Genomic DNA, 19,564 nt, shown 5'->3' with positions numbered 1-19,564 from the left:
ATCGTCAATTTTCATTTTTGCTCCCACAACTTCAGGAGTTTCACATACTTTGTCATCAGAAATCCCGGAGCAATAATCTCACAAGCAAGTTTAGACTGAGATAGAAAATAACCACGTTGCGAATAGGCAACCTCAATTCCAAGAAAACAAGTCAGAAAACCCAAGTCTGACATCTCAAATTTTGAAGTCAAGACGGACTTAATACCCTTGACTCCTTGAACATCATCACCTGTAATTAACATATCATCAACATAGAGCAATAATATGACAATCCCTACCTTAGATTTTTTAGTAAATAGAGCAGTGTCAGTATAACATGAGGAGAAACCATTTTCCAACATTACACTGGTAAATCGGTCATACCAGGCTTTGGGAGCCTGTTTCAAACCATAGAGGGCCTTTCGAAGACGAAGAACTTTATTTTTAGGAATCTTCATGCCTGGTGGGGCATCCATATACACTTCTTCGTTAAGATCACCATTTAAAAAAACATTTTTCACATCCATTTGAAAAATGTTCCAATTTTTAATAGATGCAATAGCAATGAGACATCTAACTGTAACCATTCGGGCTACAGGAGCAAAAGTTTCTTCATAATCAATTTCATACTCTTGCCCATACCCTTTTGCAACTAAGCGAGCTTTATACATTTCCAGGGATCCGTCGCTTTTAGTTTTAACTTTCAAAACCCATCGACAACCTATAGTTTTCTTTCCTATGAGTAGAGTTTGGAAATCCCAAGTTTCAGCCCTTTTGAGAGCACTAAGTTCATTTTGCATGGCTTCTTGCCATTCTATACATTTTTTAGCTTCTTCAAAATTCCTTGGCTCAAAATAAGAGTGAATGACACTAAGACAAGCCCTATACCGGGGTGAAAAAGAATCAAAAGAGACAAAACGAGTTGGCGGTCTTCTATTCCTCTCAGATCTTCGGTGATCGAGAGTAGGTACAAGCTCACTATATTGGTCAACGGCACTTCTAAAAGTGTCTTGGTTTCTACGGGAGTAGGTTATCGGATCACTTGAGATCCTGTTTTCTGGATCATTGAGAGGGTTATGTTCTTCAACATCACCATCATTTTTCTCATCGGGATTTGATGATATATCAGCATCACTAGATATATCATCATTACTAGCCAATAAATCAAAAAGGAATGAGTAATCAAAATTTTCTTGTTGAGAAACATTTTTTTCAAATCCACTTTCATTTTCTAAAAACGTTACATTTCTAGAAACATATAACTTATCATCTCGAAGATCATAGCAACGAAACCCTTTTTGAGTTTCGGAATACCTAAGAAAGGCGCAGGGGATAGCTTTGGGAGAGAGCTTGTCATTTTTATCCGTAAGTATAAAACATTTACACCCAAAAACACGTAACCTATTATAATCAGGTTCAAGTTTATATAAGATCTCAAAAGGGGATATTTTTCCTAATATCCTAGATGGTAAGCGATTTATCAGATAAACAAAAGCGAGGGCTGCTTCAGCCCAAAAGTTCTTAGGAATGTTTTGAGAAATAAGCAGAGTCCTAGTGGTCTCAATGATGTGCCTATGTTTTCTTTCGGCCAATCCATTTTGTTGAGGGGTTTTAGGACAAGACCTTTGGTGAATAATTCTGTGATCCTCAAGATATGTTTTAAATTGGTTGGAGAGATATTCTCCTCCAGAATCACTTCTAAAAATCTTTATATTACTGTTGAATTGATTCTTGATCATTGAGTGAAAGGTTTTAAAACATGTAAAAACTTCATGTTTGTACTTTAAGAAATAGATCCATGAATACCTGGAGAAATCATTCACAAAAATAACATAGTAAGAAAAGCCTCCTTTTGAAACAACAGGTGCGGGTCCCCAAACATCAGAATGAACAATTTCGAAGGTTTTAGATGAGAACATAGTTCTTTGCTCAAAATGTAAACTTTGCATTTTTCCGAGAATACAATCATTACAGGAAAATGAACTTTTACATAGATCCTTTACAAAATGTAAATAAGATAACTTCGTGACATTAGGATGACCAAGTCTTTTGTGCCATATGTTTATATCTTTGTTCCGGGCAACATTACAAAATGATTTTGGAACTTGGAGAGATTCCATATAGTATAAGTCTCCTTTTCTAAAGCCTTCCCCAATCAATTTCCCGGACCGACGATCCTGTATTAAACATTTGTCACATGAAAATTTAATATCACATCCATGGTCCGAGAGTTGAGAAACAGAGAGAAGGTTTAAGTTAAGTTTAGGTATAAACCTAATTTTTAGAATGGAAAATTCTTGAGTTTCAAAATTACCTATTCCTTTAATTTCAAGAGAGGTTCCATCCGCAGTGGAAACAAAGGATGGAGAAACATTTTTTGAAAAATCGGAAATTGAAAACATGTTTGGGGACATATGAAAAGATGCACCTGAGTCCAAAAGCCAAGAGACTTTACCTGGAATGGAAGAGGTAGGCACGGCGGCACCGGATGTAGCTCCCTTGAGAAGAGGTTGAAGGGCTTCCACTATTTGATTCAACGAGAGTGACCCACTTGACGATGCCTCTTCCTTTTGTGGTACACCGGTGGTAGCCATAGCGAGAAGCCTCTTCCATTTGGGACATACGGGCTTGATATGTCCCGGTTCCTTACAAAAGTGACAAATAGTCTTGCTATAGTCCCTCTTTCCTCTTTGTCCACCATCTCCTCCTTGATTTTGGAATTTGAAATGAGGACGATAGGTCTTTACATTATTTCCGGGTCTAGATACGACATTGACCTCATTGTTTTCTTCATGATTACAAGGAACCACGAACATTTGATCCTTGTTTACATAAACTCATACGAGTCTCCTCACCACTTAATTTGGTGAGAACATCTTCAAGAGATGGAGGAGTAAATGAGGATAGAAGTGATGACCTTATTTGCTCAAATTCCGGTCTGAACCCATTCAAAAAGTTGAAGAACCGTTCTTCTTCAAGTTGCTTGTGGCGGAGTTCAATTGCTTATCCACTCCATTTTGGTTCAGGCATGGAAAGCTCATCCCAAATGGAGGAGAGGTCGGCATAATATTCCCTAATGGACATTTCACCTTGAGTAAGGGAGAGAGCCTTCTTTTGAAGGTAATACTTATGGGATAGGTCTCTTGATGTATACATTTTCTCAAGATAATGCCAAGCTTTCGATGCTTTATTGAACTTGATAATGTTGGCATTAATCTTTGTTTCGACGGATGCGAAGAACCAAGAAAGAATCTTGAAGTTCTTCATTTCCCATTCGTCGTGCTTCTTGGAGTATTCTTTAAGAGCTTTGATCATTTCCTCTCCCTCAAGAATCTTGACCTCATTTCCGTCTATCATGGTTATTTTGGGTTCCGGTTCCGGAATTGTGCCTTGCACATAACCCCATAATCCCTTACCTTTTATGTGAGCCTCCATGTTCCCGGCCCAAATATAGTAGTTGGACCCATTCAACTTGAAGCCAAGAGCGAAGTGTGACTCTTTTTCACCCATTAAGGAGTAAAGAAAAGGAGAAGGAGGCGTACCAACACAATGCTTCAACTTCTAGCTTGCACAAGATCCTTCTAAAATATTTGAGAAGCAAGATCCACCCCTTCAACTTCCAAGAATCCGAAGGCACGGTTTTTGAGGCACTTGAAAAAAGAAGAATCCCACGATCCTTAATCACCAACCGAGCTCTGATACCATTTGGGATGAGCTTTTCATGCTTGAACCAAAATGGAGTGGAGAAGCAATTGATGAAAGGGTCAGCGACACATTTTATTGTGCGCTCACGAACCCTTTAACGGCAGTTAGCAACCACCATAAAAAAACCCTCAAATAGGACCCGCGACGCGCAGCAGTGCTTCCAGGCATTGTTTGACGCTAGAGACGTTCAGCGATACTCCCTTGCCACACACACACACACACATATATATATATATATATATATATATATATATATATATATATATATATATATATATATATATATATATATATATATATATATATATGGGCCAGTAGAATATGAGAATTAGAATATGTACTGCATATTTTCGATAGACTACATATTTCCAACACTTTTTTTGCCGATCTGACCTTGCAGATGTGTTCAGCATAATCCTTTTTCTAGGAATTGACCACTGGATCATGTTTTTTCATTGACAAAACAAGATTTTTAAATGCATAAATATTTATGGAAATTTTGAGCCATCAATTTTCAGGCTTTAAAAAATCTTGCATATGTATTGCAATCAGATGATTCAAGATTTGGTTCTTATGTAACCAATCATGTAGACATTCATCTGTACGGTCAGTTTTAAGGAAAAAAGTGAAAAACCACATGAAAATCTTGGTTCACAGTCTAGTTCTTATATTCTAGTGGCTCTCTATATATGTGTGTATTCTCTCTCTGTCTCTCTCTTTCTCTATATATATATGTAATTAGATGCATTCTTGATTGAAATGACGAAAGTAGCTCTAAAAGTAATGGCATTTTTTAAAATATATGGTCACTTTTTGGGCAAAGTTAGTCTTTTGATTTTGGAGGGAAATATAAAGTCAAATCACCTTTTTCAGAAAAGTATAAAGGTATGCTTTACAAATTTGAATTTGAAAAGTACAAGTTACTTTTTTGACCTTAAAAGGTAATCATGTATTTTTAAAAGTGTCATTTCTTTTAAGGGTATTTTAGTCTTCTCAATTAGTTGAATGCAGCTATTGTTAAATACAACTGGTTTTATGTTAGATATATATCAAACAACATACCAGAATGAATAAAAAAAATCCTTTATGCACCTTAAAATGGATGAAAATAGCTAATGGATTGGGTCTGGTTGGTGTCAGATCGAAAACCAGTCTTATGTGTACCCAATGAAGTGCCAGTACCAGTACTCACGTCGACACGGATATGGCACCCTTCTTGAAGTACCCATGCACATAGGAGATAGGAGGGGGCCTGGGCTATGGTATGAGAAAAAGAAAGAAGCAAGAGGGAAAAGACTTTCATTACATTCTTTAGGGTTACTACAAGGGAAAAGGGTGGTTGCGATGTAGAGTCCATTGAATCCAAAATCAGGAAAGCGAGACTGTATAAACCAAGGAGAATAGGATAAAAGAACATGAAAGGATAAATACCAAAGAGAAATATCGCATGGTCACATGGTTTAAGTGGAATTTGAGAAAACAATTTTGGGTCACATTACCAAATCAAAATTGCTTGGTCCCCTTGTTTTTTATTTACTTCAAGGCTGATACAGTTTTGCAATGAATAAAGCCTTTTTATCGTTACCTGGATGCCTCTCAGGATGACATAAAGACCAAGATGCATAATTCAGTGTCTTGAATATATATTCAAATGAATTGTGGGTTAAGAACAAAAATGGACATTTCAAAACATAAATGACAGAACCGGAAAATACATTTGATATCTGCTTTTTAGCTCTATTAGTGATCAAAATTAGCTTCTTGCATTAATAAAGGAAGAAAGTAAGATATGGTCACACGTGCGCATGTGTGTGTGTGTGTGTGTGTGTGTGTGAGAGAGAGAGAGAGAGAGAGAGAGAGAGAGAGAGAGAGAGAGAGAGAGAGAGAGAGAGAGGAATAAGACACTATGTCATATGGGCACTCCATTTTGTTTCACCATTGTGTCCCCTCATATACTAGTCATAAAAATGGCTGCATCTCCATATCCACATCTGTATCCATGTGACATAGGTAAGAATAGAGGTAAAAATAACATGGTAATAAGAAATCTAGAAATTTAAGCAGACTAGAAGAAAAAGACACAATTGAGAATAAAAAACATACATTATTATGGAAACCCAGTAAGAAATCAGGAGGAGAATATACGAAAAGGAGATTTAAGACCCAAGAAAAAGAGGGGAAGAATAGGGTTTTCGAAATTTGGGAGAGACAAAATAATCAGATTTCACCAAACATACCTGGTGTAGTTTCAATCTTTGATCCTAGGCTCTGATACCATCATAAGTTTAACCATAGTACAACAAGGTATGAGGTGTGAAGAGAAAGGAGAGAATGCAGGTCGGTAGGGCTGAAAAACGCACTTCTAATATTATTAAAAAACAGAAATAAAACTTCTAGTATTGTTAAGATTGAAAACTTATGGTTCTAGTGCTTTGCTTTACAGTCTCAAATGTATCGTACACATTAAATTGTCAATCAGTTCAAAAATTGATGAATGTAAATTTTCTGTTATATCTGCCTTTGATTTCTTCAGTCCCAGGTCCTTCAGAAGAATTTCCCCCTGTTGCTCATGGCTTTGAAATTGGATGTGAGCGGCTTGCTGCTTTGACTCGGGAGCATAATAGCTCTTCCTTACAAGAACATGGCGGGGCAAGTTCTAAATCTTATTTTTGATGCTCCTATATTTTATTCTTTCTATAGCTGCTGCTTATACAGAGTGTGTTTAGGTTGAAGGGCTAGCTAAGTTGCTAAAAACTAACCTAGACAAGGGAATTTCTGGAGATGATAGTGATATATTGGTGCGAAGGGAGGCATTTGGTGCAAATACATATCCTCATAAAAAGGGGAGGAGTTTTTTGGTATGTTTCTTAGTTATACTTTAATACTTCTGCTGCTTTCTTTCCGCCATGCATGACATTTTTCAATTCTTAAACTAGTAAATTCTTGTTTTTGTTCGTTACTTATTTTTTTCTTTCTCTTCTAGATCTTTCTTTGGGAAGCTTGTCAAGACACAACTCTTATCATCCTAATGATAGCTGCTGCAGTTTCACTTGGATTAGGCATGAAGACTAAGGTAGTATTATTTTTGTTCTATTTCTTTCTTAAGTTCGTGTTTCTTTTTGTTTGCTTTTTATATTGCTTATTAGAGTATTTCCTTTGCTTATGTAGAAGTGGAAGCTTCCTTTTTTCTCATCCCTTTTCTGAATTTTTTAATTATACTTTTCTTTGTTTCATTGACCTTTGTAGATATCATGTTTTTTCTTCAGTAATAATCATGTTACTTTGAAAAGGTGCCAGTTCTATATTTATGTCTAAGTCACATGGGTGCGGGTGCGGGTGCGGGGGTGCGGCACTTTCAAAAACCTTGGGTGCGGGGTGCGGGGTGCAACAAAAACAAATTATATATATATATATATGATATTATTTATATAAAAAAAACTCGAGCATCAACAGTTGGAGAGTTAGAGAAATTTATTCAGCAAGAATCTTTTGGAAGCAAATGAGACAAATGAGGACATGACACATTGTGAGCCCCACGGACCTAGTCGGCCAAGGGTCCTTCTGGCAGCTTCTGTCCCATGCCCCCCTCATCGGCAAGAACCCGCGAGAACGCGTACTGCTGGGAACGTGGCAGTCTCTGCCGCGCCAGCTTTGTGCGACCTACGTGCCAACTTTGGACGTGGTCTTGGCGGATCGACATTTGCCGGCCTGCGCTATCCTTCTAGATATGACCGAATTTGACGTCATCCTAGGCATGCATTGGCTGCACAAGTACCATGCCAAAATCTTTTGCCATGAAAGCAAGATTGTGTTGTCTCCACCAGGGATGCCTAAGGTGGAATTCAAGTTCGCGAAGGCGGTCCGTGCAAGCAAGATGATTTCTTCACTAAAGGCACAAAATTACCTGAGAAGGGGATGCACTGCCTTTTTAGTCAGTGTCGTCCAGTCCGAGCCAACACAAGTTTCGATAAAAGATCTGGAGGTGGTTCGGGATTTTCCGGACGTCTTCCCAGAGGAGCTGCCAGGACTTCCCCCACCACGAGAGGTTGAATTCAACATCGAGTTGCTGTCGGGTACTGCACCAATTTCTAAAGCTCCATACCGTATGGCGCCAGCCGAGCTCGAGGAGCTCAAGAAGCAGTTACAAGAGTTGTTGGATTTAGGATTCATTCGCCCTAGTGTCTCACCTTGGGGAGCTCCTGTTTTATTCGTTAAAAAGAAAGATGGATCATTGCGGTTGTGCATCGACTATCGAATGCTCAATCAGGCCACGATAAAGAATAAGTGTCCGTTATCGCGTATCGAAGATTTGTTCGATCATCTGCGGAATGCCAAGATTTTCTCTAAGATCGACCTTAGGTCAGGATACCATCAACTCAGAATTAAGGGAGTCGATATCTCCAAAACGGCTTTTCGAACTAGATATGGGCATTTTGAGTTTACGGTCATGCCTTTCGGACTCACCAACGCACCTGCAACCTTTATGGACCTCATGAACCGGGTGTTCAAACCTTTTTTGGACACCTTCGTGATTGTGTTCATCGATGACATTCTGGTGTACTCTAAAACCTGGAATCAACATCGTGAATATTTAATCATCATTTTGGAAACCTTGCGGAGGGAGCGTTTGTTCACTAAATTCTCTAAAAGCGAGTTTTGCCTCAAGGAGGTTATGTTTTTGGGGCATGTTATATCCGAGAAAGGAGTGTCTGTGGATCCTGCAAAGGTGGAGGCCATACTAAGCTGGCAACAGCCGAAGAATGTTCGGGACATCAGAAGTTTTCTTGGCTTAGCTGGATATTATCGAAGATTTATCCAGGACTTTTCCAAAATCTCTTCACCTATGACAAAGCTGCTAAAGAAGGAAGCTAAGTTCATATGGGACGATAAGTGCGAGAGCAATTTTCAGATGCTGAAGGAGCGTCTTACCACTGCTCCTATTCTTTCCTTACCTTCGGGTCAAGGTGGATTCGTAATTTTCACTGACGCTTCTGGGACAGGCTTGGGCTGCGTCTTAATGCAGAATGGTAAGGTAATCGCCTACGCCTCACGTTAACTTAAGATTCATGAGAAGAATTATCCGATTTATGACTTGGAATTGGCAGCTGTGGTGTTCACATTGAAGATATGGCGACACTACTTGTACGGGGAACAATTCGAGGCTTTTACAGATCATAAGAGCCTCAGGTACTTGTTTTCATAGAATGAGCTAAATATGAGGCAACGACGGTGGCTAGAATTTCTCAAGGATTACGATTTCACCCTTTCCTACCATCTAGGAAAGGCGAACGTGGTAGCTGATGCTCTGAGCCGTAAGGCTTGTAGCGTTTCCGTCAACCTATTATACATTGGTTGGAAGTTGATTGAGGATTTGGTCTCATGGAAACTGTTTGCAGTCTCATCGAATTCTATCAGTCTTTCTAATCTGATAACTCAACTTGAGCTATTAGCCAAGATCCTTGCTGGGAAAAAAGACTGATGCGTAATACGAGAAGCTTAAAGCTCGTACACAACAGACCGATACTCCTTTCTGGCTTAAGGAGGATGAAAGCTTTTGGCTTAAAAATCGTCTTTGGGTCCCAGATGATCCTATTTTGAGAGACGAGATTCTCGTAGAAGCCCATAAATCCAAATATACGATTCACCCGGGAGGTATGAAGATGTTCAAAGACTTGCAACGCAGATATTGTTGGAGCGGAATGAAGCGAGACGTGGCCGAATACATCTCTAAGTGTTTGACTTGCCAGTAGATTAAGATCGAACATCAACGACCTGGTGGAGTGATGCAGCAGATGAAAATCCCACAATGGAAGTGGGAAGACATCACTATGGACTTTATCGTCGGTTTGCCTAGGACACGAAGAAAGAACGATGCGATTTGGGTGATCGTTGACCGACTCACCAAATCAGCTCATTTCCTTCCTATCCGTATTAGTCAGTCTTTAGACAGTTTGGCGGACCTCTACATTCGTGAGATTGTGAGGTTGCACGGTGTTCCTGTATCTATCATCTCCGATCGTGATCCGAGGTTTACCTCGAGGTTTTGGGGACAACTTCAAATCGCTTTGGGTACGAATTTAAAATTTAGCACCGCTTTTCACCCTCGGACAGGCGGACAGTCTGAACGCACAATTCAGACTTTAGAGGATATGCTGCGTGCGTGCATGATGGACTGGAAGGGAGAATGAGATTCTTATACCAGTCTGACCGAATTCGCGTACAACAACAGTTATCACGCTAGCATCGGGATGTCCCCTTACGAGGCCTTATATGGAAAGCCCTGTCGTTCGCCTCTCTATTGGGACGAGGTTGGCGAGCGAAGGATGGAATCTCCTATAGTGCTACAACACTACACTCAGCATGTGCAGATGATACGAGAACGACTTCGTACTGCTCAGAGTCGGCAGAAAAGTTACGCGGATCGTCGTCGTCGAGAGCTCACCTTTTCGATAGGAGATATGGTTTTTGTTAAGGTATCTCCCACAAAGAGCGTATTTCAGTTTGGGAAAAAGGGAAAGCTAAACCCTAGATTTGTCGGACCGTTCGAGATCCTGGAACGGATTGGTGAAGCAGCTTACCGTGTGGCTTTACCTCCTCAGTACGCTCAGATCCATAATGTTTTTCACGTATCCATGCTTCGGAAATACGTTCACGACCCATCACACATCATCCATTATGATGATGTAGATATCCAGAAGGATTTGTCTTTCGAAAAAAGACCAGTCAATATCGTTGATCGTCAAGATCAAGTGCTTAGATCAAAAACGATATCTCTTGTAAAGGTGCGTTGGAAGCACCATGGGATAGAGGAATGTACTTGAGAGCCTGACTCTGATATTAGGGAGAAATACCCTGACTTGTACTTTGATCGATAAGTTCAATTTAATTTCGAGTACGAAATTCTTTTAAGGAGGGTTGGATGTAAAACCCAGTTAAAAAAAAAAAAAATCAGACCCGGGTCGGGTCCAGACCCGACCCGGATCCAGACCCGACCCGGATCCAACCCGTGCCCAGCCCCTCGAAAAAGGTTTTCGGAGGGGCTGGCAGCCCACAGAGGGGGGGGGGGGGATCGCCGGTGACACAGGGGGCAGGCCCTGTGTGCGCCCCTCCTTTTAAAAGGGCGAGAGGGGAGGGCTTACGAGCCTCTTCCCCCGATCCCCCGACTATCTCTCTCTCGTCTCTTCCCCTCTGTCTCTGCTCTCCCTCCCCGACTCCATCTCTCCCTCGCTCCCTCACTCTCCTCCCCATCAAGCCCCGCCAACGACATCTCCCTCTCCGACGAGCTCCCTTCACGGCAACCACTCCCCGACGACCTCTCACTCCCTCCGGTAGCCCAGGTAACCCCCCCCCCCCTTCTCCTCTAGTTTTTCCCCCTTTTTCTTCCTCTGGATTCGCCGGAAGGCCGGCAGGTGGCCAGCGGCCCCTGCCGTGCCTTCCTCTTCCCTTTTCCGTTAGGCAAGGGGCTCCGCCCCCCTTGCCTTCATCTCTTTTAGCAGGCAGGGGGCTCCACCCCCTGCCCTTTTACTATTCCGGCAGGGGCCATGGCCCTTGCCCTTCTCTTTCGAGTAGGAGCCGATTGCCCCTTCCCTTCCCTTAAGAAATGAAGCAGGAGCCTTCGGCTCCTGCCTCATTTCTTGGAAACCCAGCAGGGGCCGATGACCCCTACCCCTCTCTTGACCGATAGGGGCCTCTGACCCCTGTCTCGTTTTTCTGTCAAGCAAAAGCTCGATAGGGGCCATTGGCCCCTGCCTCCTCTCCTGATTAGCCGCAGGGGGCCTTTGGCCTTTGCGCTCTCTCTCTCTGCTCATTTACTTGGTAGGGGCCATCGGCCCCTGCCCCTTTCTTTTTAAAGTCTGGCAGGAGCCGAAGGCTCCTGCCCCTCTTTTCTTTAAAACCCAGCAAGGGCCTTCTAATGCCCTTGCCCCTCTTTTTGAAGACCCAGCAGGGGCCGAAGGCCCTTGCCCCTCTTACTTTTAACACGGCAGGGGCCGATGGCCCCTGCCCTTCTTTAAATATCCGGCAGGGGCTGATGGCCCCTGCACCTGTCTCCTTTGGTGGTATGGGTCACTGGACCCTACCTCGTTCTGTTTCAAGTCGGCAGGGACCTTTGATCCCTGCCTTGTATTGCGGAGAAGCCGAGTCTCCTCTCTACCTTTGCTCGTTTATATGCCTTCTAAAAAGTCATATTTTTGCAGTTTACGCAACGGAGCCCGCTCGCACCCCGCGAACTAAACCAACGATCACCTACGCTCGTAGACAACTTTTTTCTCGCAATACCCCAAGGTAGGAGAAGTTGCACACAGACTTAAATAATTAAATCGAGCTTAAATAATTAAAGATTGAAAGGACTTAATTACATATTTATATACATATACGTATATAAGTACGCTTTTAATTCAAGGACGCGGTTTCACGATCCTTGTCCTTTGCTTTCGCATTTTCTGTTTCTGTTTGCCGTCGCGCTTTGCGCTCAGGCTTTTGCTTTCGTATTTACTACCTACTGTCTTTTAATTCAAGGACGCGGTTTCACGATCCTTGTCCTTTGCTTTCGCATTTCCTGTTTCTGTTTGCCGTCGCGCTTTGCGCCCAGGCTTTTGCTTTCGTATTTACTACTTACTGTCTTTTAATTCAAGGACGTGGTTTCGCGATCCTTGTCCTTTGCTTTCACATTTCCTGTTTCTGTTTGCCGTCGCGCTTTGTGCCCAGGCTTTTGCTTTCGTATTTACTACTTACTGTCTTTTAATTCAAGGACGTGGTTTCGCGATCCTTGTCCTTTGCTTTCACATTTTCTGTTTCTGTATGCCGTCGCGCTTCGCACACAGGCTCTTGCTTCTCGCATTATTGTCTTTCGTTTTTGCCTTGCCATCGACTCAGCGTATTCAGGAGGAATACCTTTCCCACTATTTTACCCGATATTTTTTGGGAAAATTTTTGATCTGGGACAAGATCAAGTTGTTGAGCGATAGGTTCTTTTGCAAAGCCCATTCACCAAGACCAGTGTCGAGACTTGCGTAGCACCCCAAAACTGTGTCATCGGATGCGAGATTCGAGAAAATCACATGCCATATGTAGGCAAGTTGTTGATCGTTTCGAAAGATTTAGAATGTTAAAATAACTTTTTAAAACATTATATCTTTGCGAAACACACTCCTGAGACTCCTATTGAGGACCTATATCCCTTTCCTCGTAGTGTACTCTTGAACATGCGAGGCATGCTAGTACTACGACGATTGGACGAGATGGTCTTATGACCTAGATTAGTGCTTTATGCATATTGTTGAAAACACATAAAAAAATGGGATCGCCTTCATAGGCAAGATGCTCGTTTTGGCCTAATGGACCAGAGCATGAAGAATGAGGCAACGACTAAGAAACCCCGTCGCGCTCGATTCAACCTGGCTTCGTCAAGAGAGAGGACGAAGGGTACTGACCCCGGTGGACAGACCATTTATGACTTTTTACGGGCAAAAGACCCGTCTTCCCCAGTCATCGGAGGTTAGGGGGGATAGGGGCTACATAAGTTAGCCTAACACTTCTGCAGAAGTTGGATGCATCCCTATTAGGCCTTGGGGACTTACTCTCTCGACCATCGATCGTCTCCATAGGAATAGGATTCAGTCAGACAACCGAGGTATCTTAAAATACTTAACATAATAAACACTCGGCTTGGTCTCGGATGTTTCGACTCACGTGCCATGTATGTACCCGCATGGCCGGTTAACAAGTAATAACTAAATTGAGCATGCTCACCTTTCAGTTTGTTGTACTTAGTTTGTTTCTCTAGTTTATCTGCCTAGCTTGCTTGCGTAAATTGCTTGTTTAAGCCTTTTTGATTAACTTATTTGCTTAGTTTGCTCGTTACTTTTTGTTGCATAAATTATTTATGCCTAATTTAGTTCTTTCTATTTTTGTGCTCACCTACTAGTTTTTTGCAAAACTAACCCATTTCATGGGTACAGGTGACGAATAGGTGCATCAGAGGCGATGGCGCGACTGCGAGATGACTTCAGGATCCACTGTTTCTGCTCGTAGTTCTTCTCCTGGACATTTTGGTTTTTGTTACAGTTTCCCTGGAAGAAATCCGAATTTTGTACAAACCTGACACTCTCTTTTAATAGAAGAAATGATTTCCTAAGTAGTACTGCAGATCGTCCATAGTAAATCTTTGTTTTCTCGCTAACGTACCCAAAGTTGTCAAACTTGTCCTTTTTCTTTTAAAGAAAACGTTTCTGCTGATTTTAAAAATAAACTATGTAAAGAAAAGGAATTTTCCAACTATTTCAAAGAAATTTTAAAGTTCGAAATTTTGGGGCGTTACATCCTGCATTGATCCAACTCACCTGGGGTCGGATCCTGCTGCTGGATCCGATCGTTCATTCCAAATGGTGGGTCGGGTTCCCTGGCCGTGCCAGGGTCACATGGTACTGGTACCGCCTGCTCTGCATCACATAGGCATCACACTTCTAAGCTTTTATAATGGTAAATGACCTAGTCTATCATGTCATAGTTTGACTTCTTCAGGCATTGATGATAAAATTGGTTCCCTTATTGAGACTGTATCTAGAGACTCATGGAGAATGTAAAGGCCTTTCCTCTCACCACCACACCCAAAGATTTTTTCTATCCTTAGGTCTTGAATATACATTGATGAGGGAAGAGTGTTCTTGAACAATTAAAACTCTTTGTTAAAGAACATACTGAAAGTAAATTCATTGGAAATCTAGGAACATGAAGTGCAGATGATAAGGAGAAAGATGAAGTCTTGACACTCCCTTTACCAAGCATAGCGGTAAGAGATCCATTGGCAAGCTTAATAGGATCATTGGTGGATAAGGGTGTATAATAGAAATAAGTCCCGCTCCTTCCTACCATATGCTCTGTGGCCCAGTGTTGTGAGAGGCGTACGCCTCAGTACCTGAAGCGTACGCCTCAGAGGCGAGGCACACGCTCAAGGTACTGAGGCGTTGCTGTGATGCGCCCCTCATCAACCTCCGACCAGTTGTGACCACCGACCACCGGAGTTGCTGTGCTGCAGCTGCTGCTCAGTCTTCTCCGACCACCAGACGACCGGCATATCCCTCGCTTCCATACCAGCTGGGCGGGTGCTCCTTCTCTTACTGCCTCCCCTCCCACCGCTTCACTTCCATTCCAGTTGTGAGAGGCGTACGCCTCAGTACCTGAGGCGTACGCCTCAGAGGCGAAGCGCAGGCTCAACGCCTCGCTTCGCCTCATCGCATTTAACAACCTTGCTGTGGCCCTTGAATAACTGATCCAAATCCTAGAAGAGGAAGATGGTAATATCATGTTACCTGTTGTGGTGTGAGAATGATGGACAACTGTGTCTAGAGATGAGGATTAACCCATTTTCTTTTATACCTTCGCTTAAAGTCTTATCATTTTCTTTAGCAGTCAATGACTCCATTCCTCCTTTTTGTTGTGAATCCTCTAAACCAGATGAGTAGAACCAACAAGTTTCTTTGGTGTGATGAGTCCTCCCACAATGCGAACATTTTAACTTTTCCTTTTCATCTCCTCCTACAAAACCTTGTCCTCTTCCATGGGTTGAAGTTCCTCTGACACCCTCTTTCAAAGGTCATGGATTGAGGGGCACCTCCTATGAGAGCAGATCTTTCCATACTACATTGTCACTCTAACATCCGTCTTTCTTCTTCTGTAAGTAGGAGGGAGTATGCTGTCCCATGGGATGGCAAAAAGACTTTGGAAAATCTCTCGCTCTCCTATTCAATGAGGCGGCTATTAGAAGATAAGTTGTTCGTTGACTTCTTTCTTCAGTCATTGCCATGTTCAAATACTTAAACACTAAGGAATAATGGGTAACATAAATTGTAGAATCCATAATATAAGTAATGTGTTCTCTTTTCTCCGATTCCCATATTGGGCATTCTTCTCATTGGGCTTGCTTACATCTCCTGTAACATGCGCCCATTTCCCTCTAGTGAGGATTGCAATACCATGTAAAATTTCCATTAAATTTCACATTAGTGATTTAGAACCCTTCGAAACCACTTAAAATCGTTGAACTTCTCACAATGGCTCTTTCCTTTTCTTCACTTGCTTGAACCTTCTCCTTCGAATGCCTCATCTCGCAAGCACCCAAACTACTTTTTACAAAATCTCTATTTCCTTTTTTTTTTTTGTAAATATGCATTTTCAACTTAGAAGGATTAGCATCAAGGCTTTACACCCACTTTTACCAAGAATATTGGCGAGATAGATCATCTTAAGGGCTGCTACCAACCCTATATCATGCAAAAACTTTCAAAAACCATACCAAATGAGTCCCAAAAATTGGACAAATCATGGTTGTAAAAAGCATGTCGCAACCCATATCAGCTAGGATCAAAGTAAAATATGTATCATATCGTAAAAATCACATTTCTCATTAAAAATTTCTTTAAAAATCTAAAGAAATCCAAAAAAAATCATAGAATACAAAAACAAAATATATTTATTCAATAAGATTAACTAAACATAGATAGTCATTAGACATTCATGATTCAACTAAACATAACATAGATGTCTCATGCACAATCAACTAAATATAGATTTCATTAACACCAGTTTTGTGACAAAAGATACAAAACAACATCAATCATCTTCACTATCTGTTAAAATGTAAACTTGTAAACATATATATATATATATAATAATAATATTATATTATTATATATATAATTAATACTTTTTCCTTTTTCTGTATTTTTATTTTTCTGTTTTTTTTTTGTTTTTTGTCATCTAGTTCAATTTGAACTAGAATGACATAACTAGTCAAGTCTTTGTTAAGACTTGACTAGCAATAGAGTCGTTGGACTCTTGTCTAACGACTCTATTTAGAGTCGTTGGACCGAGTCCAACGACTCTATTGAGTCTCTCATTCTCTCCCTCTCTCATATTGTGTATATATAGGAGTACAACCCCGCTTGTAATGTACAGTGAATCCTTCCTAAGCATTGCCTTCTCCTTGTTCAATAAAAGAATATTTTTTACTCCTTTTTATTTCTTTTTATACCCTTTGTAAGGGTTATGCTTAAATGTCTTGTTAAGACATCATTTCGAATCTTAGTTCGTGTTTGGAAGATCATCATCTCATTTCATGGTATCAAAGCCGCGGAAGTATTAGACTTTAAAGAAAAGCTGCCTCAATTTCCGTATCCGTTTGCAAAAGTGTTCGCCACTTGAAGAAAAGTGTTTTATCACTTCGTTGGGAAAGATTCTACATCTTGTTATATCATATCTCTTTCTTTTTCTCACTTCTCTTCTTGTTTCTTTTCTATCCCTATTCTTTCTCTCTCCTTGTAATCGATGGATGACAATGATAAAGTCACCGTCATGCCTATGAAATTGAGCGATACAAACTATGTAACATGAGCTTCAATCATGAAGCACCATATATGGGGAAAAGGCCTATGAGGAATTGTGGATGATTCCGATTCGGAACCTAAGATATCTCTTACTAAAAAGGAGGGAGATAAAAAGGTTCCTCTATCGGAAGAAGAGAAAATCAAGGCTCTAGCCTCTTACAAGAAAAAATGGAAAGAGTTAAGAATATCTCATGCAAAGATAATGTCATAGCTTATCAATAACGTTGACATTAAAAAATGGTCAAGTCTTGCCAAGTTTGATCATGCCGATAAGGCATGGGAATACCTTAAAAATATGTATTCCCTTAAAGATATTGCACACATGTGCAATCTCCAAGAAAAAGTTCGAATGCTGACCCAAGGAGACAAAACAATTCGTGAATATTACAATGGTTTGTCCGAACTTTGGAAAGAACTTTCCCTTTTAGAACCAAAGTGGCATTGTGCTGAAGACATCGAGCTTCGTCAGAAACAACTCGATGCTGAACATTTTTACCAGTTTATAACTGGATTGAGGCCGAAATTTGAAACCACTAAAGCGGCCCTCTTTCACCGGGGAAAAATTCCTTCTATTGTTGAAACTATTAAAGAATTAACAATGGAAGAAAATCGTCTCCGAAAAGGTTCTTCTAAAACTGAAGATGATTCTGTTCTGACTGTGTCTAGACGAGGGAATCATGTTCGATCTTATAGATCTCTTCACTTTAATCGTCAAAATGGTGACTATGACAAGAAGAAAGTTATTTGTCATCATTGTCATGAACCGGAACACTATAGGCCACAATGTCCTAAACTTAAGGAGTTGAGAGAGAAAAGAGCTGTAATTGCTGGATCGGAGCCTAAAGATCAAGATACACTAATTTCCATGGCCCAACTAATTGAGATTCTTTTGCCTCTCATCAAAGTGCCTCTTCTTCATCTGAAGCTTCAATCGGCGCAACAACCTCATCTTTTTCCGTTCCAGGTAAAATTTCTTGGCTCCTTGACTCTGGTGCATCTTTTCATATGACCCAAAATAATCAAAGTCTATCCGAATGTGTTAAAAATAAAACAAGTGTGTCAAAGGTCTTTACAGCCGATGAGACTTCTCTTGAAATAGAAGGAATAAGAAATTTTGAAAAAATTTATAAAACAAAGAAATTTTCTATTCCAGAAATTAGATATGTTCCCAAATTGAATTTAAATATTTTATCTGTATCTCAAATTTTTGACTGTGGGTGTAATATTTTCTTTTCTTCTTATGGTTGTTGGGTACAGGATCGCCAGTCAGGCAAGCTGATTGGGGAAAACCATAGAGAAGGAGGACTCTATTAAATGAATTTTTTGGAAATGCCGAAGAATGCTTTTTGTTATAATACTCAGAAAATTGAGTTGGAACTGTGGCATAAGAAACTTGGTCACCCACATATAGTCAAAATCCAACTTTTTCCAAATCTAGGAAAATTTTGTAACTCTGAATCATTTAACTGTAAAGATTGTATTCTTGGCAAAATGAAAAGATTACTATTTCAGAACAAAACTTTTTTCTCTTCAAGACCACTTGAATTAGTACACTCGGATGTTTGGGGTCCTGCGCCAGTAATTTCTAAAGGAGGATTTGCTTACTATGTTATTTTTGTCGATAATTTCTCTCGACATACGTGGATTTACTTTCTTAAACATAAGTTTGAAGTATTTTCATACTTTCAAACATTTCATAATATGGTTAAAAACAAGTTTTAAAATGATATTACCATTTTTCATGCAGATTCAGGGGGAGAGTTTTTATCCGCAAATTTTAAAAATTATCTTAAGTCACAAGGCATCACACATCAAAGATCTTGTCCTTATACACCTCAAAAAAATGTGCTGGCAGAACGCAAACATCGCCATATTATGGAAACCACTAGGACTTTATTAATAGCAAATCAAGTCCCGAAAGAATTTTGGGCAAAAGCTGCCTTAACTGCTACCTATCTGATTAATAGGATGCCATCATCTTCTTTACAAAATATCACTCCCATTTAAAAACTTATGAACGTTTCTCCAGACTACTCTAGACTGAGAATATTTGGGTGCAAATGTTTCATATTTACCGACAAAAATGATAAACTTTCCCCTCGTGCGATTCTCTGTGCCTTTCTAGGATATGCTGAAAATAAAAAAGGTTATAGGTGGTTTGACTTCAAAAACAATAGATTATGTGTCTAGAAATGTTTGTTAAAATGTATCATTCAACTTATGTAATCTTATATATATTTTATATATATAAAGGATAATACATATTCATATATGGTATATATGCATATGTATTATCCTAATTATATATATAAAATATATATTTTTCTATTTATAGGCATAGGGGTAGTTTAGTCATTTCACAGTTTTACGCATATTCCATTTGGAATATGTTTATAATTTTTACTTTTATTTTTCATTTTTATTTTTTCTCTTTTTTTGGTTTGCGCCACCTAGGGAGGCTCCCCAAAGAGTCGTTGGGGAGCCCTCTAAGTGGCTCC

The 19,564-nt window shown here is 40.3% G+C and overlaps 1 protein-coding gene across 6 annotated transcripts in view; it reads left to right on the top strand.

Moving 5' to 3' along the window:
* LOC149837239 (calcium-transporting ATPase 5, plasma membrane-type-like) overlaps window positions 1-19,564 on the top strand; it is a 200,817-nt gene that overhangs the window by 68,871 nt on the left and 112,382 nt on the right. For 4 of the 6 annotated variants that reach the window (XM_090005908.1, XM_090005906.1, XM_090005905.1 and 1 more), the window contains 3 exons: window positions 6,218-6,333; window positions 6,411-6,542; window positions 6,668-6,757. In XM_090005908.1, coding sequence (XP_089862034.1) covers window positions 6,218-6,333; window positions 6,411-6,542; window positions 6,668-6,757 — 338 coding nt within the window. The remainder of the gene's footprint in view (window positions 1-6,217; window positions 6,334-6,410; window positions 6,543-6,667; window positions 6,758-19,564) is intronic. The other 2 variants (XM_090005909.1, XM_090005907.1) reach the window with 1 other exon arrangement.

The sequence above is a fragment of the Nuphar pumila genome, chromosome 5 (assembly GCF_984573655.1).
Source record: "Nuphar pumila chromosome 5, dmNupPumi1.hap1.1, whole genome shotgun sequence".
NCBI lineage: Eukaryota > Viridiplantae > Streptophyta > Magnoliopsida > Nymphaeales > Nymphaeaceae > Nuphar > Nuphar pumila.
Note: the sequence above shows the minus strand (reverse complement) of the source record. Positions and strands in the feature narration are given on the sequence as shown.